Source organism: Oryzias latipes, chromosome 17 (genome assembly GCF_002234675.1).
Source record: "Oryzias latipes chromosome 17, ASM223467v1".
Lineage (NCBI taxonomy): Eukaryota > Metazoa > Chordata > Actinopteri > Beloniformes > Adrianichthyidae > Oryzias > Oryzias latipes.
Genome location: NC_019875.2, coordinates 22,474,399 through 22,499,871, shown reverse-complemented (window position 1 = coordinate 22,499,871; position 25,473 = coordinate 22,474,399). Strand labels below are relative to the sequence as shown.

The 25,473-nt window shown below is 37.1% G+C and overlaps 1 protein-coding gene across 6 annotated transcripts in view; it reads left to right on the top strand.

Moving 5' to 3' along the window:
- Positions 1 to 546: 546 nt before the first annotated feature.
- The window catches only part of tcf3 (transcription factor 3), a 31,864-nt gene continuing 6,937 nt past the window's right edge, over positions 547 to 25,473 (top strand). Inside the window, exons 1-20 of one of the 6 annotated variants that reach the window (NM_001252242.1) lie at positions 5,296 to 5,357; positions 5,506 to 5,520; positions 5,667 to 5,755; positions 13,192 to 13,265; positions 14,077 to 14,103; positions 14,511 to 14,586; positions 15,241 to 15,281; positions 15,705 to 15,723; positions 17,340 to 17,344; positions 18,130 to 18,265; positions 19,338 to 19,387; positions 20,844 to 20,943; positions 21,274 to 21,410; positions 21,490 to 21,637; positions 21,762 to 21,820; positions 21,975 to 22,053; positions 23,594 to 23,670; positions 23,777 to 23,950; positions 24,068 to 24,161; positions 24,237 to 24,405. In NM_001252242.1, the coding sequence (NP_001239171.1) occupies positions 5,296 to 5,357; positions 5,506 to 5,520; positions 5,667 to 5,755; positions 13,192 to 13,265; positions 14,077 to 14,103; positions 14,511 to 14,586; positions 15,241 to 15,281; positions 15,705 to 15,723; positions 17,340 to 17,344; positions 18,130 to 18,265; positions 19,338 to 19,387; positions 20,844 to 20,943; positions 21,274 to 21,410; positions 21,490 to 21,637; positions 21,762 to 21,820; positions 21,975 to 22,053; positions 23,594 to 23,670; positions 23,777 to 23,950; positions 24,068 to 24,161; positions 24,237 to 24,405 (1,631 nt within the window). Of the gene's footprint in view, positions 1,101 to 5,256; positions 5,358 to 5,505; positions 5,521 to 5,666; positions 5,756 to 13,191; positions 13,266 to 14,076; positions 14,104 to 14,510; positions 14,587 to 15,240; positions 15,282 to 15,704; positions 15,724 to 17,339; positions 17,345 to 18,129; positions 18,266 to 19,337; positions 19,388 to 20,843; positions 20,944 to 21,273; positions 21,411 to 21,489; positions 21,638 to 21,761; positions 21,821 to 21,974; positions 22,054 to 23,593; positions 23,671 to 23,776; positions 23,951 to 24,067; positions 24,162 to 24,236; positions 24,406 to 25,473 lie in introns of those variants that run through there. The other 5 variants (XM_011486623.3, XM_023964756.1, XM_011486622.3 and 2 more) reach the window with 5 other exon arrangements.

Sequence of the window (25,473 nt, the reverse complement as noted above, 5' to 3'; positions counted from 1 at the left end):
CATTTGTATTACTCAACAGGTAAGCAGAAATTAATTTAAAATACAATTTTACACAATAAACCACTAAGTTGATTTATCGTTTTTTTATATAAACTTTTACTCCTTAAGTATATTGTGTCATGTAATTCTATTTAGATCGTAGTTGCACTGTAAATTCCTGTATAAAAGTAAATATTCAGACTGGTATTAAAATATGTAAAATATGTGGAAAGTTATCTATTATTCACAATTTTATGGCATAAGTTGGACAGATAAGGCTAGACTTTTTAATAAAGACTCTAGCATAAATAAATAAATAAATAAATAAATAAATAAATAAATAAAGACTTCGTAACATTTTTTTGTTGCGCTAAAACAGTTTAAACCAAAATGAAATGCAAGAAAAAACAGGCAAACTGGAACAGCCTCAGGAAACGATGCTGAAATTTCATTGGTTATTTAAAATGTCAATCAATGTTTTACGATATCCGATTGGTCCTCCTTCCTGTATTATCGTTCCATCTTTTACTGGGCTACACTGTTTAAGCTTTCCGCTGTCTTCATCCGCGATCGAACGTAGATCCAAGTTAATTCCCCGTAAGATCACTTTTGTTGCTGTATTTTTCTGAAAGACATGACAATTTTGTTATTTTGGCTAAAATTGACTTGAAAAAGGAAGGCTGTCGAGTCAACGCTTTTTGTTTTGTTTTAGCTTTAAAGTATATATTGCTGATGTTTTAAGAGTCCATGTCCTCCGAAGGCAGTGCTGCGGATTGATATTCAATTGGAACCGACAATGTGGAGGCTGTTGAAATGTCTACTTGGAAAATGAAATGGTAACACTTTATTTAACCGAAAGAGGATAGAGTTGTAGGACAGTTGTTATTCTCGCGGGAGAGGTGTTTTCATCTCCGTGACGGCCAAAAGAGATTGCAAGTGACGGAGTCAAATAAATAAATAATCGGGCGACGCGACAAAGTAGTGGTTGTCTTTGCTTCTCTTCATCAACCCCTCCGTCCGGACCACGGGAGACGGATCCTATTCCTAACTTTGTTTCTTTATTCTTCCTCCTTGTACCGCCGTTCATTTCTCTCTGCTGGATGCCACATCACTAATTCCAGGTAAATGTTAGCAAATGAACTATAAACACTCTTGTCAAGCAGAAGTTGCTTTTTTTTAATTGTGCAGGCGTAATAACGATTATCGCAATGTTAGTGCAGCCTCCAGAAAAGTGGGGTCTCGGATTTTGTCCCTTCGGGCCAAGAGAGCTGTCCGTGGTTGTGTTAAACTAAGAATAGCTTCCCTGTGATGAAAAATATTCATTTATTCATACTATATTCCATACTTTATGTTATCTTAAATGTTACTTTTTCAACAGTTTTAAGTTAAGTTAAGCTATTCTAAACACAAAAGCGATTCAAAGCAATATATGTTTTTTTTAATTAGGGTAGCATATGGTTAAAAAGTCAAAGCTATATGCTTTTTGTTAAACAATTTGTGTTTTGACTTGGAGAAAAACTTAAGTATAGCATGTAGCTTAACGCCCAAATTGTTTATCTCATATTATTCATGTTTATTAATTTATATACGTGTTGTTATCAACTATAAACGTTTGGGAATGTATCTAATTCTGCTGTTCGTCTGAGGCAACAGGTTTTTTTTTTATGGTCCTTTTAAACGTCCCGTAGCGTTAATTTAAACGGCTGAAGCGCGAGCCCGTTGCTGGGAGCCCGTTAGCCTTTTTTTGCCTGATATGAGGTCGTACTGTCTTGTTTTTATTAATAATTCAGTCGGTTGTTGGACTTTTCTCAAAATGCGAAGGCTAAATGTGTAGCAGGGGGGTGGGGGTGTCGGGGACAAGCCTATACAACTTCCATTTGTTAGGAGGGGCTAAGCTCTTATCCCCCATTTTGACCTCAGCCCACTGACTGAGATACAGAAATTGCTAGATTGTGTGCTGTCAGCGCTTTGTCTTTAAATACCAACACATCTCTTGACCATAGACACCCATAACCACAATTTCTATGCACAAAAATTCTCTATACATCCTGTCACCTGCTCTTAATACGACATTAATCAATTTGCGGTGCTGGCTGTGACAGTTTAAAAAAGTAGGGAGCCCACTTTGTGTTTACACTATAGACCGTTCAAAATGTCTCAATTGTGATTCATTTGCTTGTATTTTGAGGTAAAAAGAAGTGCTGCGATTGCCACTTGTCATTCAACCGTCCAAGTTTTGTGTATTTTTAGACTTAACGCTGATCTTTTGTAAAATTTATTCTGTTTTAGGTAATTAGACAAAATAACACTTCCCTTCCCGTTTATCCAATTATTTTAGCATTGCAAGAAAATCCTTATCATTTCATATGAACATTTAACAAACCTTTTTACGTTTTTGGATGCATTTATCATGTAATTGATTGATTTATATTGCTATATAAATAAAGGTTGATTTGATGTAATTGATTGACTATTAAAGACCCACTTCGATGAAAATTATCTTTTTTTTAACACGTTCTTGTGGCATTGCTCTCATGATTGAAGTCATATATAAAGAAAATTAATTTAAGAATGGCATTTCTGAGTAGTTCTTTATTCAAATGGTTGTAAATCAGTAACAGACAAATAAATGCTGTTGGAAAAAGCTTGTAAGCTTCCTGCTCCACTCCATTCTGATGCATCCACTTGCAGACAAATAGATCCATGTATGTTTCCATTTTCTTTGTCCAAGCTGGCATCTTGATCAAAACTTTATGGCTGGTTTGCTTACTGCTTTTTTGTTGTTTTTTTTCCGCACACCAATGTTAGTTTGGGATTGTGAGAGGCTGTACGCTAGCGGGAGAGTACATAAACAGATGGATGATGGGATCAGGGCAGGCTTACTCCACGCCAATAGTCCCGCCCTCAAGTCAGAGGCAAATTTAATTAACTCCTGCCGCTCTGCAGAAACTATGTCCTAGATAACAATACAGGTTTTTTTTGTTTGTTTTTTTGCTAGAAAAGGCCTAATCATAGTTAAAAGAAAATTCTTAAAACAGAACAAAGGATGATCCAAGTAGGACTTTAAACGCTTTAAAGAAGATACCTGATATCCTTGAAGCCTGTACAGACAAGTCTGACAATAATGAGATGCTCCTCCTCTCAATAAATATTTGTGTTACATCACTTGGTTGAATAATGTTGATGTCTATGACTTTAAAAAGGCATGATGAATCATTTCTAATGTTCATAAACTTTCGTCTCCTTTTAAAATTAAACCTGCTTTTGTCCCAGGTTGTATGTACTGAAATGTTATTGTTTCTTTAATCCACCGACATTGCTGGTTGTTCACTCCACTTTGGATTTAAAGTTGGATGGTTTCTGCTTTTAAGTTTTGAGTTCAAATTTGAGAGTTTTGTGCCAGTTTATGTTTTCAAACTCCTTTTTATAGTTACTTGGTGTTTGAGGTTGAGGACGCAGCAGAAGCTCAAGAGCTGACTAACAATGGAGGCAGTGTGGTCTGTGGTTAAACCATGGTCACACATGTTAGATGTGGTCACTTTTTAAATGTCTGTCCAGTTTTTTGACTACAGGTAAGAATCTTGGGCTTCATTTAAGAGGTAGTTTATACATTAAAGTAAACATACAGTAAAGTTGAAGATTACCAAAACACTGACTTGGATCAAGTTGAGTCTTTTCCATCTGTAATTGTGAATGAGTCTCTTTGATGTGAATTTTGTTCAAGTCCAAAAACATCAGTGTAAACGCCGGTGAGCCCAACAGATCTCTATATCCATAGGGATAAAGAACACTAAATTCCTGCTCTATGAGTACATGGACTGCTTTTTCTGAGGAGTGGCTATATTAAAAGCATTGCTCATACATTTGTTACCTCTCATTAGACAAACAAAATAGGAGCATGCAATTAATTATATGTATTTCACTTTTGTATTTCATCTTAAGTAAAAGAAGTGGTGCTTGTAAACCTGCCATCTGTCTGCCTGAAGGGTTTATGTGGAGTCCACCGACTTGACAAAAACAATTTGCACCTGAAATTGTTCTACAAATAAAACCATATTTTCTGTAGCAGTGCAAAGTTAATTCTTGTTGTTCTAAAAATGTCAAAGAAATGCAAAGAAAAATATTAAATGTGGATTTTGTGAAGTTCCACTGCAAATCTCTGATTTTCTGTCTTTTGTTTCGAGCATATGCGTTCTACTCAAACCACTGAAGAATGTTGTTGTTGACCAATCGGATGGAGGAAATGTTCATCTCCTACATAGATAGGGTCATTTGAAGTATAATTTAAGTTATGTTGACTCTTATTTAAATTAAACTGTTGCAGGAAATGGAAATTATGTTTTGGGTTGTTTTGCTATTTGCTCATGTACCACAAGTCATATCGTCATTGCAATATTGATCACTAATATTGCATATTGCGAGTTTTCCTCATATCATGCAGTCCTAATATATGATAATATATTACTTTTGGCATAATAAAGAGAATTTTTTGTGAAATATGAGTTATTTTCCTAGTTCATTTTGAGTTTGTTTTATAGTGAGGAATGAACATTTTAACACACTTAAAATCTCAAATAAGTAGATTTTTCATGATATAGGCCCCTTAAAGCACTGGTAATGTAATTGGTACACATAGTTTTTTTTAATATCTGGGTCTGCTGGTTTTTTGTTTTTTTTCCTGGGTGCTAAAATAGTTTTGATCTAACTTGCAGTATTAATTTTACACAATTTATAGTTTTAAGCAGAGTTAAAAGCAACTTCTATTGTTTGTGTCTTTCCCTTTACTGTCTCTTCACCTTTATCTTAAGTTAAACCTTGGATTTCTGCAAATTATCACCAAATTATGTTATGCTTTGTCTTTTTTTTACTTGCTGTTAACGTTGAAGGATTCTTTTAAAGCAACCTTAATTAATTCTATGTGAATCAGACACCTCCGCCTTTCTGCTTCAAGCTGAAGAAAACCCTTTATTATTTTATAAATGTGAATACCCCTTCTGAATACTCAACCACAGTGTGTTCAAGGTGTGAGATAATGAACTTTGGCTTTCTTGTGAACAGGAAACTATGGTTTGTCAAAAAGGAAAATGTGAATGGTTTTTATTCTAATGGAAATACCGATTACCGTAGTTTAGAAGTGTAGGCAAATATTAAATTTCAAATTAGTAAAATTATCAGAAATCTATCCCACTCAACAAAGCAGTCAGTTGCTTGTCAAGATAATGATTTTACAAATGAGTGATATCAACTCATGTTGTCCCTATCTCTGCTTGTGGGCAGTTGCTGAGACTGAAAGGGCCGAGTGAACAGCAGCAGACAATGGCTGCAGTGGAAACAGACAAGGAGCTCAGCGATTTGCTGGATTTTACAGCGGTAAGACGGTCTGACTTTGATGGTTTTGATCTTAAAGACTTATTGATCCCAGCTGCCACAGAGGAGGTCAGAATATGTGTGATTTCATTCATCAGTGTGGAGTTTGAAGGACTTGGAATAATTTAATTGGCCGTTCTTAAAAATAATTTTTTGTTGTTTCTGCTCCGTCAGTTGAATTTGATTAGGCCCTAAAACTTACCCAAAGTGCATAAAATTCTTGTAGTTTCTATTTAGAGAGGAATATGGTAGTTGTTTGAAATGGGCCTTTAAAAATAAAGATACTTTAAAAATTAATATGTATTTCAGTGTCTCAACAGATTCTTCTTTTTCTCTTTTCAGATGTTTGAGCTTCCAGTTCCAAATGGTAGAAGTGGGCCAACTACCCTGGGTCAGTTTGGAGGTTCTGGTAAGAAAATTCAATCAATGAAACATTCAGCTGAATATCTCCCTCTGGCGAGCTAAAGCTTCTTCTGAAAGGACATTTTCCAGTTATATGCTTTTTTTAGGAGTTGATTCTAATTCTAAAGAAAAATCAGGAAAATATTTCAAACATTTTAAAATATTTCATTCATTTTTCTGCACTTCTCAAACTTACGCTGCAGCTGTTCCTCTCACTGGTGTTCTTTCCCTCACTTTCTCAGTTGTTACCAGTAAATCATGTAAGAACAAATAGAGAAGGGAGGCTGGTGTAAACAGTCCAATTAATCTCTGCTGCTTACTCTGTGAAAAACTGTATTCCCTTGTCCTGTATTTTTGCACCATGTTTTTTTTTTATTTTACTCCATACTTGTTTTTTCTTAAAGCTCTTTTGCATTTGGTCAAACAATTTTCAAAACCAACCTTCAGAGTTAAGTTTTACGCCTATCAACGAGTTACGATACAAAAATCCTTCAAAATGTTGAGTACATGACAGTTGTCAACCTATTTCTTTTTTTCCAATCCTTAAGCTTTTATAGACTAAAGTTATTTTCTATATTATGGCCCATCTGTTCTAGACAAACTTCCCCCTTCTCCCCATTGTGCTGTGTGCAGTAAATCTTTCAGCAGTCAATAGGAAGGACGGTGATATTCAAAGATGAAAGGCATTCAGTTTCTGGGTGGGGTCTAAGGGGCTTTATTTGATCTATTCATGAGAACCACTTGCGTGTTTCTTTTGTAGTTATAAGGTGCGTGTCTACAAAATGGTGCAAGTCTCCCCACCAACCATCTAAACACTCACCACGAACATGCACACAGCTATTAAAAACTATTATTTATGTCACCATGGCCCTTTTTTATCTTCTTTATATTTTAAGTCAGAGTCAAAGCGTTCCCAGCTTGAACCCTTGATGTAACCTCTTTGACTGTGAATATGCTAAGGGTGTATTCAGACTGGACACATTAGATTTGCTTAAAGTGAACCAGAGTTCGTTTCCCCCGATAATCCAGATCAAATTTTCAGTCTGAATCTTTGGAGGTGGTCTTGGAGGTGGTCTTGGTTCGTTTCCAATCGGACTGAGCTTCGGTTCGCTCTGACATTCCTCAGTCTGAATACAATCCGTCCTCTGAGCGAAACAACTGGACCAAAAACGGCCACCATAGCCAACGTAAACAGAGTGTAGAATGTGGGAACAAATGAGCTGTGGACAAATATAAAGGTTATCAAACAGAACAAATAGTCCAACTGTTTACTTGTGAGAACGTTAACTCCGCTGAAAACGCTTCTTACATGCGTCTCTGTGTCTCTTTACGTGGCATGAGCGCGGCGCTGCTGAGACGTCATCCTAAAAGCTACCTTGTAGTTCCTTTAATAAAACTTTCTTAAAGGCAATGCCATACACCACAATGATGAGACACAGCAACACATTTGAATGTAGTCGGATGAATGCAGGCTCATCAAACAATTTTTTACTTAATCCACATTGCTTCTCAATGTTTTCCTGACAATCTATATGTCATAAACACTTAGCAGCATACCTTCATAGCTGATGTCTCCTCATCACTGCAGTTGCTAGCTTTCTCAGAGTTAAAGCTCACACGGCACATCATCTTGACGGTAACCGCCTTGCAGCGTGCCAAAGTAACAAGTAAAAAGTGTTGTTCCTGACTTTCAAAACTGGTAATCGAAATATAACATTTTAATAAGTTAACTGCCCCAATAAGAAATGTAAAGCCCAGCATGTCCTTCCTTCTGTTGTTGTTTAGACCTGCCCTGTAGTTCCTGCCCAATGACTGACAATCTATAGTCACATGGTTTTGTTGACAAGCTTTGGTCCATAACAGAATGGATCGCTTGATGCCAGTCTGAATACAGACCAAACGCAAGGTTCGGGACTCGATCTAAAAAAATTAAGCGGACTCGATGCGGAACAAAGGATTTTTTTCAGTCTGAATTTCCCCTAAGAGAATAAACCGATACTTGTAAACCTTTGAAAAGCTCTGTCCGTACATTATGAACAGCCGTCTTTGCTTTCAAAATCTTTATTATACAGAAATTTTTAGGACAACAAAAACTAAGGATTTCTTTTTCTTGCAAGATCTGACAGTATGCTGCAATTTTGGTTTATTTGTAAACTGCAGGCAAGAGTTCAAGTCACTTGTCTGTCTAAATTGTGCTCTCAATGACTGAAATGCTTTTTTGATGTCTTCCTATCCCTACTACCACTCCATGGAGGTACCCCTAAAAACACATCACCAGCTGTGTTTTCAAGTTTGGATCTATCACCATCACCATCACCTGAGGGGCTGAAAAAGTGTGCAAGAAGAATGATTGCTTGGTAGATTGATAGACTCGTATTAGTAACACACTCCCTCTTAAACACATTTCACTGGTTGGCTTCTTACATGAAAAACCTCTTTCAGAACAAGCAGTAACACCAAAATTCTTCTTCCTGCATCTCCTTACGTCACTGGTGTCTCTGCCAAAAATAGCTCTTGAGTACATTGCAAAGCATGTTCAGCTGTCACATGGACAAATGATCTATACCTGCATGTACTGTAGTTTAGAAGGTACAGCTGCCTTTTAGAAAACCTACTCCATACTCTACTCTCCTACTCCATTTACATGGTATTTTATTAATTCCTCAGTAGAAAAAGAAAGCTTCAGAAGAGCTAGTGGGAAAAATAAAAAAATAATGTCTGAAGGTAAGATGGTGACACAAGAACACCTTCAAATTACTGACCTCCTTAAATTTGCAGTAGAGAAACCACAAATGTAAAACAAAAGTTTTTTAATGTAATCTCACTTTAAACATTGTTTTTACTATTTTCCAAAGGTTATATATATGTTTTAAATGTGTCAAGATTATTTTTTCTAAAAAAATGTATTCACACCTGTGTCAATCATAGGGACTCCCCTTTTCCCACAATTCATCTAACACAGGTGGTACAGCTAATTAAAAACATGACTTATTAGTAAAGACGTCATCTACTTGCTTTCATAAAAATTGGTCTGTGCCAAAAAAAAGGCAAGACTTTATTTTTCATGGGATACTAAAGAAAAAGACAGTTTTAATAAGGCTTTCATTTGCTCACTATGACATTTTTTATCCAGATGTAACATGAATCTTTCTAATTGAGGCTATAGAGTTAGATTTTGCTTTCTTCTTTCTATCCAGCCTTTTTGGGTGGTGCTAAAACATAGTGAGATGACAAATAAAACAAAAATATCTCCTAAACAGTTTAAAAAGGTTGAAGTTACACAGATAATTCTAACAGAGGTGTGGTGCCTGTGCGAAAAACATGACCCACAAAGAAAAGGGCCAGAAGTGTTTTAACAATAATACTGCAGTGTTTTTAAAAAAGACTACCAGTAGTTTCCAAAATGTGAAGTCATTTTTGTTTCTTCTTTTTTTCTGATCAACTGTTTGAGACGCTATTGGGGTCCACTCAAAAACTCTGTAAGTTCGCCATTTTTAGCTCATTAGTGTTGGCAAACTCTGAAAACAAATAATTAAAGGAGTCTATGAGATCTCCAGGGTGTTGACACATTAAAGAACAATTTCAAGTCTAGTCTCTTCTTCTTGTTATATTCACCCCCAGGTTCAAATCTAGTTGCAATCGCTGAATTTCATAAACGACATGTTGAAACCTGCATGTTATACATTTTTATGCTTTGCTTTAAAGACTCATTTGCACCAGTTAAATGCAGTTTTTTGGTTGTTACACTTCCTACATTTATATTTCAATTTATTTTGATGTTTTATTTTTTTTTTTGCTGTTTTTTTTTAGAAATGGAAATGTGTGTTTTTACATTTGTGATCAAACATCAATAGCAACACAGAATAAGCTGAGGTTGGCCTTCAGACAGAGCCAAGCATATTCTTCTGTGAATGGGATTCATTGTAGTCAATCTGTGTGGTTTGAGCGGACTCGGATGGCTGCGGGTGGAAGGCTATTGGGGCGCAGTGCTGCATTCTGCTGTGCAGAAAAAAAGGATTAGGAATAAACAGGCAATGAAGGTTACAGTAAGTCTAAGTAAAATATTTTAAAACTTAATTCATGTTTCTTACGTACAAAAAGGTTTTGAAAATAATAAATGCCAACTGAAAAAGGCATAGCTCCAAAAGATTTCAGTATTTAGAAGTATCAAGACATTTTTAGTATGATTATTTTATTCTTTGAGAGCTTATGTATGCTTTCTCATATCCTAAAATGATGACTCTTTTGGGTTATTGAGTCCAAAATAAAGTAAATTGATATGTATTGCTTCTCTATAATATCAAAATAACTGTGTTAATAGTGCAAAAATTTTACGGCAGTTCTTAAGAAAAATAAATCCCATTTGTGAGTTAATATCCTCGTTGGTCACATTGTTTCAACATCTATTGGTCCTCTTACTATGATCATATAGATGATATAAATTAGAAAAACGTTTTTAACACTATCAAAGCAGTCTAGATTAAAAATCAAGGCAGAGTTATCATTGTTTTTAAGAGAATTCTATTACAGCCTTAATGCAAACACCCAGAAATACGATTTTCAAAATTACTTTTCTTCATGCAGGTATATAAAAATTATTTTATAGATTAACAAATCCAAACTTTCTTCCCCGTTTAGCGGTTTTGTGTTGGTTTCATAAAGTCAGTTAAGTGTCTCTCTGATGGATGGTCTGTCATTTCCACTCAGTGATTCTTTCAAACTGTGCATTCGTTTTTTTGTAACTAGAAACTGAAAATCCTAAAATATATCTTCAAACCTTGGTGGAAATGCAGAAGGCGATGAGACCAAATTTGCATGTGCACTCTCAGGTAGACATGTGACCACATTATAGTGACAAGATGGTTTTAAAGTTACAAATACATTGAATGTGCAAAGTTGAAATATTCTGATAATTGTTTAGGTTCAGAATTATTTAAAAATGGGACCTTGCCAAACCAAGCTGTTTGTTTTTGCACATTTGAGCGTGTCTCTTTATGTTTAAAAACTCTCCACTGACTCACAGGTCAACACAGCCAAACTTATGTTATTGTATATTGTTCAGTGTTTTCATTAACAGTGTTCACACCCGAGATTTTATCTGACGTCATGCTTTGTGTCTGTGTGAGTCACTTTACAAGGGAAGGAAGACGTTGTTTAGACAAACGGCACGCTCGGTTATGGCTAGCCTAAGGCAGCGTTCCTGTAAAAAGTGGTCAGCATGTATGCTGGGTTTTGTTCATAAAGCCTGTGACTCAGGCTGTCTGTCTGTTTCCACTGTCTCTTCCTGTGTAATTATAGCCCAACGGTGCTTAAAGGGGTGTTGCATATTGGAGAAGTGGAAAGGAGTTCTCCAGAGAATTTGTGTCTGATGTTGCTCATCCTTTATTTTCTTTGTTCAGATCATGCAGAGCAGCTGAATGCTGGACGGTTTTCTCACAAGGTAGCAGTAATAAAATGAGGAGCTTTTTTAAAATCTAACCATCAAATCATTTTGCTTAACTAAAATGTTTGCATAATTGTTTTTAATTGCAAATATTAAAATCTAAATTTAATTGAGTGACTATTTGTTATTTATTCAAACTATTCTATTATTTCCTATGATTATGCCATTAGGAGAAGCTCATTTGTGTTTATAAACGAAGGAGATTTTTTTTATAAAAAGCAATAGATATATATATATGTAATCACAACAAAAAAGACACTTTTCCATTTATTCATGGTTTCCAGGGTTGCATCGCTTGCAGGTGACTACAATTAGATGAAGCTTGGTCAAATTCTATCTGTGACGAGCTCACTGAGGGTTCTGAGAAATCTGGGTTTCTACAGTAAAAACGGCAACAATGACACAGCAAACACTCTTTGACAGCTGTGTGTGTGTGTGTTTGAGTGTGGGTGTTTTCACTAGGAGCACAGGATGCACAAAACTCTGCACTTTTACCTTTAATCTATCAAAAGAAACCCTCGTCTAAAAAATAATCAAAATACTTTGGCCAAAAAGTATTAATGGAACTAACATTAAATTAGCATTTTATTGAATATGCACAATGTCAATATGCAGAAAAACCTTCTCAGTTTCAAAATAGGACTGTCCTTCCTATCCTTTAAACTCCACGGGTTGAATGTCTTATATTACTGCAACCTTCATTATTAAAATGAAACCTAATCTAGGATTCTAGAATAATATTTAATCAAAAATGGACATGAAAGGAACTTAAATAATTATCTTCATTATAATATTGCTGTTTTCTGCTTCAGTGTATTCTTCGTGACTTTTTTTTATTTTTATTTACCTTAAAGCTCATAAATACATAACTGTTATAATTTTAAATAATTTCTTTATTTTTGTGGGGATTTCTTTGTGTTGCTCTATTATCTATATTTTTATGAAATTGTGTACCAAATTTATTTAAAACGTATTTTAAGTAAAACTTGTGTCTGGTTCTGATTATGTTCAAATGGGTGGTGTATAAAATAATTGTTTTTTTAAATAGTTTTTAAGAAAGGGTGTATGGAATGAGTTCATTTTTTTCTACACTTATTTTCCTTTCTATTCACAAATCACTTTATTTGAAATCTTGCAGAGGAGAATGTGTTTTTTTTGGTGTATTTCTTGTATTAATAGTAAATAGACAGGATAGAATATAATTTCTCCTGCTTTGGTTTATACTGCTGGTGTCATGTGACTGATATTTGTCATTGCAATCAAGTGATTTTCTCTGGTATGAACCCATCATTCTGTTCTACTGCTCAGCCTGTCACAATTCCTGCCTGCCTTTACCTCCTTCCTTTCTCCACACAGCTTTTTAATTAGACAACAAAACAAAAAAGTATGAATATTCATAGAGCTCAGCCTTATTAATATGCACAATTATGCAAATGAGGCTGCAATTAAGCTTCATTTTTCCCCTGGAGATGCCGTGTTGGGGCATGAGAGGAGACCAAGAGGGGGGAAATAAACAGGAATTTCTGCTTCAGCGATTTTTAATATCGCTAATTTTAAAAACAGTCACCTTTGTGAAAGCTGCTTTGGCCTGGATTGACAAAAGCCAATTATGTTAGATTAAGTCTGTGCTGACGAGAAGGTGTAGGCAAAATCTGTTAGAATAAATGGGCTATGAATGACTGTTGCCATGGAAAATATAAAGGAGTGAGAGAATAAAGATGATTCTGGAAGCCTCACACTGAGTGTGAATTATTCAAACTTTCTTCAGCTCACATTCACACTATGTGACAGCATCGTCACTCTGCTGTTTGCCTGTGAGCCGCAAAGTAACGCGTTTCAGAAAGGGGTTACTTTAAGCAGCATGAACAAACCTTTATCAAAGCAAGTCATCATTCTGTCAACTGGGGCCTTTCTTACAAATCCAGGCTATAAATCTCAAACACAAAAATGCTATTCTCATTTATTTGCAGAAAGGCTTAACCCACTTCTTTGTCTTCCAGGCATAGATGAGAGGAGTGGGTCTAGTCCATGGGGACCAGGAGAAGAAAATAGTCCATCCTTCACCCAGGGAAGAGTATGTTATTTTTGAACTAATACTCTGAACTCAAATATGCAATGGTCATTACTCACTTTATACCCCTTTATATTGTCTAATATATAGTCTGACTTATTAAAGTTCACTGGTATGATTAAAAAAAAAAAACTTCTGTAGCACAACAAATCAATGCTGATTATATAACGAACTAACAGAAAACCACACTTACAGTAACAGTTGAAAAGACTGTTTAAGATGATGCAATTTCAATGTTTATTTTAATACTTTAAAACAATTATCCGATAAATAAAAAATGAACAAAATATAAAAGCTTTGTTTAAATAAAGATTAACTATATTATAAACCTAATCTACAAATAAAACACCAACTTGTCAACTGCATATGTGTTGTTATTTGTTTAACTGCAAAAAACAAATACAGCTTCCTGGATTTTGATAGATTACTTTAAGGATTTAGATTATTTGTGAGTCAATTTAATTTCTCTCAGAAAGCCTAAATGTTCACCTCAAATATTTTTAGGGTATCTCTGTTTTGTATATTTCACATTATGAGCACTTCCTATTAGAAAGTAAAGACTTGTTGTTGGTTGGATTATTAAATCTAAATAAAAGTTCAGACTTGATCATTAATGTTGTTTATGTCATACTGGATATTTATAGTTTCATAATCTCAAGGAAGTTTAAAACCCCCCGATTTTGATGTTAATTATTCAACAGTAAAAAACATAAATGTTAACAAGAAAAAATTAAATGATTATTCTGAACTTTGTCATTTAAAATTTTTTATGACTCTACAATTACTGCCAAGTTGACATGATGTGTTGTTACAGATATATTCAAATACACCTTCATTTGCAGTAAATTGCTATGACAAAAGTAGATAGAATCAAAAATGAAAACAAATATTCTAAAAAGTAGTTGGAAATTTTAGTCATTTTCATCTGCTGTTGTGAATTGAAATATTAGGAGCATTAAGGCAATGAATTGGTGGACCCTCAATCCCTTCACTTTGGGATTAAACTCCTGCAGAAGGCAAATCCAGTGGCACGAGGGTTCCACGCTCCACAAACTGGTTTCCTAAGATCTTTTTCTTAACCTGAAGATTTATATGTATTCATTTTCATGTCAACACAAAAATAATTTTGTTAACAGCAGCAATGTGCTAAAAATACAGAAAATCCAGATTGCAAAGTATTTGTACTTGAAATATTCATTTGAATTGACTGTGTTTGGGCCGCTAATGCCATGACTGTCTTCCTCCAAGGGTTATGGAGAAGACGGCCTTTACAGCGAGCGGGAGGGCCTGGCCTCTGCCCCTGTGTTTGGATCAGGGCTTGTGGGTAAGAGAACCAACAACTGAGCTAAACTACTGAAGCATAAACTTCACTACTTTCACATCATATTTTCTGAGAAACCGAAGCTCGCAGCTAATTTAGTCTAACGTTCGGCTGAGAAACACAGGCCACATTTGGACTGACACTCGCACTTTGATTCCAGCAGACACTGTGACTGGATCAGAACAAAGACTTGTTCTCCAGACAGACCAGTCCTTCACCAGTTAGACACTGGTGCACCAGTTTAGGCAAAGCTTCCTTTATGGGTGAGGGGAGTAGGGTAATAAGGGAGGATGTGGAGGAGGGGTTTGTTTGTGTGTTTCAGTTTGCGCGTTTAGTGCGGGAGGGGTGTGGGTGTAAAGGGCACCCATGCACAAATAAGGCTGTCCCTCGGGATAACAGTAGACTATAGCTCTTCTCTGTTTAACTGTTGGGGAGGGGGCACACGCTGGGCACGATTACCCCCATAGCATTCATAATGAGCCTATTTGTTTTATTTTTCGCTCTTTATGGTTTATAAATACGATCACAGCATCAAATACATTCACATGGCAGATGTGATAGACGGGGTGGGGGCTTGACAGGACCGTGATTAAATATTGACATAAACTTTCACTGTCCCGTTTGTTTATTTTTGTTCTTTCTCGTTTCCTCTTTCAGGAAAGGCTGATCGGGGGCCGTACCCATCATTTGGAGCTCAGGTACATCCGTTTGAAAGGCATTTTTTCGCCTCTCATAGAAAATTCTGTCCATTTTTATTCATGTATGTGTATATTTGACACGTTATTTGTTTGACTAAAGTCATAAAGAAAGAAGGAACACCAGCTTTGAGTTTTTAAGGTATGTGTAGCAGAACAAAATTTCAGTTACACCTAAACACAGAATAACAGTAATTTGATATGTTGTTTAAAGGAAAAATAAAGTTACATATAAAGATTAAAAACCAATTATTGTGTTTGATTTTAAACACAACAGGTCTAATAAATTATGCCTTTTAAATATTAGTGTGTTGGTAGAATACTTTGTAGAGTGATTTTAGCCTGATCAGCAACTGGTGTTTTTGAGGTTTTAGCTTTGTCTCAGCACATCTTTTTGGTCGTATTAAGGGTCAGAGTTTATACCTGACCACACCTCCATTTTGTGGTGTGTTTAAAGACCCACTCCCATAAAAAGAAAATTGGGGTTTTGGTGTTTTTAGACATGGTCTTGTGGCATTTTTCTGATGATGGAGGACTGAAATTATGAAAATTAAGCTTTAAATTGCATTTCTGTGCATTTCTTCCTTCAAATTTCTGTGAATCAGGAGCAGAAGAAAAAATACCTTTTAAAAAAAGGGCGTATTTGAAACGTAGAAAATACACTGAACAAGCCACAAGCTCCCTGCTCTGCTCTGGTCTGCTACAAGGAGGGAAAACAGGGGCGGGGTATGTCCCAGGGCTCGACATAGCCATTTGTCCGCTGGCCCGGTCCTGTTTTTCGAGCAGTGCGGACCACAAGACTTTACTTTTCACTTGTCCGCTCGGGCCACATAAAATATTTAACGGTTTATATATTCTTCACCTTTTTCAATAAAGTAAATTTTGCGAAAACGTGTAGATTTACCTCGTCTTCATAATTTAGTTTTTCTGCTAGTCCTGTGTTCAGACTTCAAGGGTTTCTATGGGAAACCTTTGATCACTTCTCCTTCTCTCCCGCCTGCGCGCGCGGCTTTCACTGCCGAGCACCACGCGGCACGCGCTCACTACTTTTTTTTCCCAAACTTTATTGAATGTAACAATTCAATACAAAACAATGTTAAACAGCAACAACGAAGGCACAAGCCAGTGGGTTATTATTACATTTGATTAAAAATCCGACACCGTCACTGAAGAGAGACTGAAGCATGTCAGAGATGTGGAAGACATGGCAGGAATAGATAGGAATATGTTAGATGGAGTAATGGGTGGAATTAGTACTATGGACAGCAAGATATTTAATGAATGCATTGAAGATGAAACTGTATCCACTAAGCTTTAAGCTGAATGTCAAAGAATCAAAGGCAACTCCAAATACCTGAATCTCAGACTCAAATGCAGTAGAATGTTAAACTACTTAATTTTGTTTTTCTTTACAACACTGGAAGCAGTAAGTATTTCTAGTTAGCTGAATGATCTCAGTTAGACCTGCACAATATGAGGAAAACTCGCGATATGCGATATCAGAGATTAAAATTGCGATAACGCTATAATTTGCGGTATATAAACAAACAGCAAAATAACCAAATAACCATTCCCAGTTTAAAAATTATACTCCAAATGACCCACGTTGACATAGGTTACAAACATCTAACATAACAGGGCTCCATCTGATTGGTCAACAATGTGAAGGCGTCCATCCGATTGGTCAAATGCATTAAGGGATTTATTTGATTCGTTAAATGGTTCAAGCTGCCATTAGATTGTTTTAACACATTTAAGGTTTATGATTTATTGCGATATTTGCCGTTAAAAGCACCATGAAAACTTCTGAACTAGTGTTACCTACTACACTGCAGTGCTCTCTTCAAAACATCTGAAACAGACTAGAGCAGGTTTAAGTTTGATATGGTCTATTTTCAGTCATTGAAAAGTATAGAAATAAGTGATGTCACCAGAATGCACCAAATTGCACCATATTAAAAGTTTCTGGGGGGCATGCCCCCGGACCCCCCTAAAGTTGCAAGCACCTGCGGAGCGGCGGGTCCCGCTATGCGCGGTGTCGGGCCAGTAACTTTCAGGCAGGGCCAGTAAGTTTCAAAAACTACTGGCCCTGTGGGCCAGTGCAAATTTCTGGGCTATGTCAACCCCTGTGTCCGCATCAATGTTCCTGTCCACAACAACAGGCTACCTTCTAATGAACTTCTGGCACTCTGCAGAAAATGACACAGGTTTTTGGATTTTGAATAAAAATGGCATAATCATAATTAAAAGACCACTGGGAACGCTTTGAGAATAGTCCAAAAGATGATCGAAGTGGGACTTTAAGATCAGTCTGTTTTAGCACAAGTCACTCTCAGTGAAGCTGGTCTACAGATGGTCTCACATTTGACCTCGGAGATCTCTGGAATACTCAGAACTCTGTGGTCAGCTCAATGACTGCCAGGTGGCTCCACCCCATAAGAAGTCCAGCTTCTCAGCCCACCACCAATGATTTTGGGTGGTATGTGGAGTCATGCTAAAATGCTTTATTTAGATTTCACCAAATGTGGCATTGAACACTTTGGTCAGATTTCCATGGCATTTCTATCTATTCAAAGTATATTCCTCCATAACTCATGTGATTTGTTTATGTGCAACTCTGCAAACCAAAGCTGTACTGCTATGCTCTTTATAGCAAGAAGAAGCCCACTATTTAGCTCAGTTTGTTATTGCAGCCTGACCTTTAGATGAACATTTTCTGTCGAGGAACTTTGAGTGATATGTTCTGTAGAGCTTTTTCAGCTTCTACATTTTGGCAAGCTGCTCCTTTGACTTGGCTGCATATGATTTTATTTCTTCTGTTTCGTTTCATGAGCTCTTTTTTTCTTTTTAGCCGGGTTTTGTACTCGGTGAGATGCCCATTCCCAGTCCCGACAGCATCACCTCATCTGCTGTTAAGTCCAGCTCACAGTTTTATTCATCCTTTGATGGCAGTAACCATCGCAAGAGATCCTCACAGGACTCAATAGGTAAGACTCCCAATCACTGTTCTGAGTGCAGCGTTAAACATGAATAAGTTTGATTTATTTTTATAGAGACTTTGCCTCAGAAAAGGATAGTTTCTAATGGTAGAATTTACACACGTGTGTGCGATCACTTCTCCTCCTCAGGCTTTAAAAATGGTCTGAAAATTCTCACTTCTTCTTATCAGCTGAAACTGAAAGTTAGTTCTCATGTGATACAGCACTGAAATACATCAGCCTGATTCAATTAAGCATTATTGAGGGGAGATGGATAGGATTAACCCTTTCAAACCAGACATGTCGCAGTAACTCTTTGACCGTTTAATCTTCAGATTACGTTGATCACGTAAACGCTTCACTGCTGTAAAGTATTGTATATCAGCACAAGGCTTCTTTTTTTCTAATTCAGCATCAGCTGGAATTACATTAAGTGAAGAGTTGAAGAGTTACGGGAGTCGAAAGAATGTCAACGCTGGAGCTAAAGCTCTGTTGTTAAAGGTTTAAAACCATTGGCTGTATAAGAGAACTGGCATAGGTATCCCCTCCCCTGTCGCGTCCCAAGTAGGAAGTACCTGCTGGTTCCAAATAGCTGAAATCCCATAGACCTCCATAAACAGCTACTACTCAGTCATTGTATTTGTCAGAATCACCATTGTTCTTGCTAGTCCTAATTTTTTTTTCGTGACATCTTTTTTTTTTTATTGCAAGTTTTTCAAGTTATAAACTGGCCAATCAGATGCCTCAAAAGTATGTGTCTTCACGTCAAATGCTGTAGGTATGGGCTTCCAACAAGCTCACACCTGATAAGTGAAATGGGTTGCTGTGGAAATGTCGACTCAGACCGACTCGGACCAATCATTCCTCACTCCTACACTTCAGAGTTCCTTTCGTGAAAAAATGGCGGCTGAATAGATTTCATTTGTTTTTCACACTCACTCAGTCCAGTTCTCTTATACAGTCAATGGTTGAAACATTTTATACTAAGGTCAAGAAATAAAAAGAAGCATGATAATAATTTAGTCATGTTTGTCAGGGGGATGAGTTTAATTTCTATGCTCAGAATTTTCTTTGTTCGCAGAATCACATCCAAAAAAGATCAGAAAGGTGCCGCCTGGCCTGCCCTCTTCTGTAAGTACTAACCTTTGGGAAACCCCGGATTTATGCCCCCTTCTGCTTTCATTACACAAGACCCTATCTTGTTTGGGTGTTTTTTGTTGGCTTGCAAAGCAGTGCAATGAGTCCAACACAGGCCTTCCAGGTCTCAGAGCACTTACACCACCTAAGTTAAAAAGAAACAAGGCAAAGCAAATGGACGTTTACTCAGTGCAGAATGTGTTTATAGTGAGTATTTCTGAGCCCTATGGTTTGTGGCCACAGCGCTGCCTCCTGCCAAGCACACTTATCAAATGGCTGATGAGAATCCATATGAAGGTTTAATGCTTCTTACTCCTTCTCATTTCCCCCCCTCCCACTTTTACTCTCTGGACACCCCATTTCCTCGCCCCCCTCTCCCATCTTTACTCCACCCTATCACCCCACCACCACCACCACAAACAACAGCCCTCCCCTTCCTCCAGCTCCCTCCCCCAAACTCCTATCCCAGCTGCCAATGGAGTTGGCTGCCATCCAGGATTTGGCAGATGGTTCAGTAATTAGGAGTGCATCTCTCCATTCTTTCCTCTCTTCTTCCCTATTTCTTCCCCCCCTCCCTCACTTTTTTTTTACTGTTTAATCAAATTACTGTAGAAAACTTTATTCCATTTGAGTTCGAGCTTTTCTGCCTAATTCATAAATTTTTTTCATCTCCAAGTCTTGTGAAGGAAGTTGTTCAGAACAGTGACTCCTTTATGAAGAACCTGGAATATAAAGTTACATCTTATTTAGTTAAAAAATAGTGAATTAAACTTTTTCCTGATGTTCAAAGAGATGAAATTTTAAACATTTAATTTGAATTACTGAATGCACATTATCAAAAGAAGTTCTGAGCCTTCAAATCACAGAAATTTCACTTCAGGTTTAAGGAAGTGTGGATGGTCTGTTCATTCAGTTATGCCGTAAGAAGTCAAATTAAAAATAGAGGCCATTTTTAGGAACAAATTGAAATCTAAAATGTATCTAAAATCTAAAAATATTGTACTATTTCTTATTATTCATACAATCTAAAAATCATGTTTTGGGTGTTTTTTTTAAACATGTTCTTGTGGCATTTTTCTCATGAAGGATAACAGATATAAAGAAAATTAAGCTCAAAATGCATTTCAGAGTATTTATTTATTCAAATGGTTGTGAATCAGGAGCAGACAAAAAAGATTTGTAAAAGGCTCCATTTGTGACGCTGAAAATGCACCACAAGCTCTCTGTTCCGCTCCATTCTGCATCCACTTGCAGACGAATTGATCCATGTACGTCTTCATTGACTTCACCTGAGCTGCATCTGTCTCCTCACTGCAGGCTGAACTGCTCCAATATTTTGCTGAACTAGTAATGTTTGGCTGGGGGTGTGAGGGGCTGTAAAGTAGCGGGATAGTGTTTACCGTTTTTGGAGTTTGATCAAACTAACACTAATCTCACTTTTTGTTTGTAGGTCTATGCGACAGCCACAGGAGAGGATTTTAGTCGTGAAAGTGGTCCTTATCCAGCTTCCAAAGCAGGAAATGGCTATACAGCACCTTTTTACATGCAAGGTCAGTTCAAGCTTTATCCTTTTCTTTTTTCTTGTTGTTTTTCGTCTATATGTCTAACGGCGTCTGACAAAAACAATTATTACCTCCAATTTTCTTTTCAAACCAGCAAAGCTTGAAAATTACTTTGGAAATGACATTGAGATGCGGGGGGGGACACATCAGTGTTGAAGTTTTAGGCTATTCCGTGCTGCTCAAGTGTTGAATGTTAAATCACGCTTGAATAAAGTTGTCTTAGGAATGGGAGATTTCCCATATGTTGTCACTATTGTTTTCTTCTCTGACTGTTTTTGCCCTCCCTGCTCCTTTTTTTGCTGGACGTCTGGATGACAGAAGGCCATCACACACCTTCTGATCCTTGGGGTTCGGCTGGGTCCATGGTTCAGCCTCATTATTCTGGTGTGCTGGGCAGCTCCCCCCATAAGAGTCAGCATGGTCCGTTTCCTGCCATCAACCCCCAAGACAGACTGGTGAGCTCCGTATTCACTGAGAAACTGAATGGGTAATGACTGCTTATGTTTTTACAATGTTGATATTTTTCCTTTTAAGAAGCGCCAGCCCCTGCCCCTCTCTCCACAAAATTTCCCTCTGCATGGCAGCGAAGTAAATGGTGCTCCTGCTGTCTTCCACTCTGGCTCCAGCAGCTTTGGGGTCCCTAGTCAAACACCCCCCATCGCTGGAACTGAAACCATATTGGGTAAATCTTTAATTTATAATTTTTTTTTTTACTGTTGTTCTGCTCTGGATTGGGTTTAAAAATACAGTTAAATCGAATAAACTGAATTGTGTGTGTGTGTGTATGTGTGTGTGCGTGTGTGAAGCTAATCGAGGTGCAATACCTGCAAGTTCTGGTGATGAAATTGGAAAGGCTCTGGCATCTGTAAGTAGATGTAAAATTCTCATTTATATTCTAGTGAGGATGTGCATTTTCTTCTCAAGACTTTAAATCTTATTTTGGATTTCTTTGGAGCCAGAAAATATCTATCATTTGTTTAAAAAATAAATAAATACAAAGTTTCCATTTCTATTTCCAGATCTATCCTTCCGACCACAACAGCAATGCCTTCCCCCAGTCTCCGTCTACTCCGTCTGGCTCCCCTCAGGCTGTATCAGGTGAGTGAACAATTGTAGTCATTTTTCCTGAGTCTTCAAGGTCAGTTGGCTGTTATGTATTTGTGTTTATGCAGCTCAGTCTTTCCTGTGTTTTCCTCCTGGGAGATGATAACATTTTTGAGAAACATTTTGTGTTTTTCTTCTGCCAAGCCGTGGTTGACAGTAGCTTCATTTGCTAACGTGGAGAGAATACTAAGTGGTCTGAACCTTAACTCGAGCTTTTAATACTCAACATTCAAGTATTTCCATGGGTTTAAAATACCTGTGTGTGAAATTCCATTTGAAGGTTTCACGGAGTATTTATATACTCTTTTATAACATTAGTATGTTTTTTTAATGAACTTGAGGTGTTTCCCAACACGCACACATGATTGAAGGGAAACCACACCAAAATTAAAAACAATTTCTCTGGCTTGCTGGAGAGAAGCGTTGCAGCATTTGCCGCGGTTCATTTTTGGATTTAGACTGTCTCATAATGTGGTCCCAGAATGAATGACTGTACAATGATAAGATAGAGAAGACTATGTGGGCTCCATACCATCTGTAACAGGACGCCGTGTTCTTCTGGTCAAAAAGAGTGTTTATCATCCTTGTTTGTTTGGTTGTTTTCTCACAGCACAGGGATAATCGCTGGAATGACGTTAAAAAAGCTTGAAATTTCACCCAAAACTAGAAGGTCTTCAGAGCTTCCTCCATGTTTCACTTTTGCTAGCAAAAATCTCAACTTTGTAGCTTGTGGTGCACAAGAGGTCTTTTGTTAGATTTGAGTCTTTTGGTTTTTGACTTGTCGTGCCAGAACTCCGGCTGTCAGCTTGGCTTTGTTTCCACGTCAGAAAAAGGCCTTTTTGGCTTGAGCAAAGGCTGCTCAGACCAGACTTCTCCAGACTGTAAGTGGGTGGACCACAATCCCACTGGTGTCCATTAGCTCGAAGTCAATGGCTGCAGGCCATATTGTCAGATTTTAAAGAAGCTCTGCGTGATGTGTCTTCTTCTGCTGCTTTTGGTGTCTTGACCTCAGTTTTCAGCTTTCCTCATTTCCCCGTCTTCTTACAGATTAGTGTGAAGGCCACAAGTGGGAACATCTCTGTTTTTGGTTCTTCTGACAACTGTTGTTAAAAGTACTTTGCTCTGCTTCCTCTGATTGAACTTGTATTTCCTTCAAATCCCAATTTTACACCGTTCTTCTGTAGCACTCGGGCGAAACAGCTTTTATTTAATGTCAGATTATTATTATTTTTTGCTTCTTTCAATCATAGACTGACCTTGTTGCTGTTTTTTTCCCTTTCTCCCCCAAAGTTCAAACAATTTCTTATATGCAAAAAAAAAAATAAGACTAAACCCTCAGAGTTTAAATCTCATGACAATGTGAAAAATCCAATGAGCAAAACTTCTAATTTGACTTTTTTGTTTTTGTTTTTGTTTGTTTAATTTGGTGGTTTTTAAAAAGAAGCGCTTAAAGATTCTAAGTTCTGTGTCATTTCTTTTAAACTTTGGTTCATTTGTATGTAAATTAATAAAAAAAGTCTCTCAATTTCTTTAGGTTCTGCATCCCAATGGACTCGGTCCTCTTGCCAGGCCACACCTTCGCCTAACTTTGAAGGTGGAATTCAATCTATGGTGAATGGATCGTTTTTTCTTCTTCTTCTTTTTCCTCTTAGATACCAGAGACTGAACATACTGGATCTGTAATGCTGTCTCTCATGTGGTTTTTCATCCTTCTTAGCCAAGTAAAATGGAGGACCGCCTGGAAGAAGCCATCAATGTTCTTCAGCGACATGCCAGCGGACAGGGAGGGCCAGGAATCGCTGAAATGCACAATCTGTTGTCGACAGGGTTGGGATTGCCACCGGGTTTCAGCAGTGCAGCACTTGGACTGTCCAGTCGTCTTCAAGGACTGGTGAGATATTTAAGCATTGATCTTTTCATAAAAATGTTAAAATCTAAATGTGAGATAGTCTGATAGTTTACAAGCTTCTGCTTGGATGCCATAACTAATGGAGATTTTCTCCTGCAGGCATCTAGTCACCACGAAGACTCTGTTGGTCTGCCCTCTAGTGGAGGGTTGATGCTTCACAGCCCAGCATCTGTTCGCACTGAGGGTTTTACAGGTGTGTTTTTGTGATGCTGTTTTCAGTTTTGTCACGTGTCTTACTAATGAATGATTTCTTTTTAGTCCCTTCCAATTAATATGTTAAAACTCCTTTGCTGTTTGTGTGCAGGCCTTTCTGGTAGTGTAACTCGCTCTGGTGGGGCTTCTATTAAGCGAGAAGAGAAGGAAGACGATGAGAACTGTTCCATTACAGACAAGTCAGAGGACGAGAAAAAAGATATGAAGACCCGTCTTCGAACAAGGTGACATAGGCTGAAATTTTTTCCTTTTTTTTAATTCAAAGATGTTATTAAATCTCTGAAACTATGTTGAATTAAAGAAACTTTAATTGAAAAAAAAATGAAAATCTGAAAAGCTGGAACTTTTTAAATATCAATATCACATTAGATGTAGATAAACTTTTATCAAGTTTAAAGCACAGTGTTCCTTTGTTTATTATGGGAGTTACATTCATAAAATAATCTGGAACAGGTGAAATCCATGAAGTAGCATTACAGAAGTTTTAAGGCTGCAAAGCCCCTCACTGCACACTTTACACTTTTCTCAGATAAACGGTGACATTTTCAGACTTTTCTCTGTTGTTTTTATTGTTAAAGTTTGCTGGAAAATCCAGAATAAAAGAAAATACAGACTAAAAACAAAGATCTGCTGTAGATTTAGTAAACTGATTGCATTCTGTAGAGAAGACAAGGCACGGAGGAGACATGTTAAAGCATGCAAAATGACTGAGAAAAAATGTGAGGCCACGAAAGATGAAGCACACTATAGCAAGTGACCATTGTACTTCTCAAAACAGGTTTAAATTCTCTCACATAATTCAAATCTATGTACAGTGGTCCTCACCTTATCGCGGTTTGCCTTTTGTGATGTAGGATTTGTTTCAGTGCCATTTTAATTGCTTTTTGTCTTCAAACAGCGCACTGTGTTCTGCTTCTTGATCAGCTGTTGACCTTATCCATCAATCCGTCATCATCTGTACAAAACGCGTTTAGTTTGCCAAATCTACACATATCTCCAATCACAAGCACAATTTTTTTTCAGTCTACAATTTGCCACATTTTCATAAATATTCAATTATGAGGAAGTTTTGTTTCCATTCTATAATACTGCACTTATTTTTCTATGAAGGTTTAAACTTTGAGAGTTTAAACAAGAAAGAAGTGTTAAAATGTTCATGTCTGTCCGAGAAAAGTGTCTTAAGTGTGTAGGGAGGGGTTTTACAGCCTTAAAACATCTGTAATCCTACTATAGGATTTCATCCACTGCAGGTTATTTATGGAAAATAGTAAATGGTGTATACTTTATAAGGC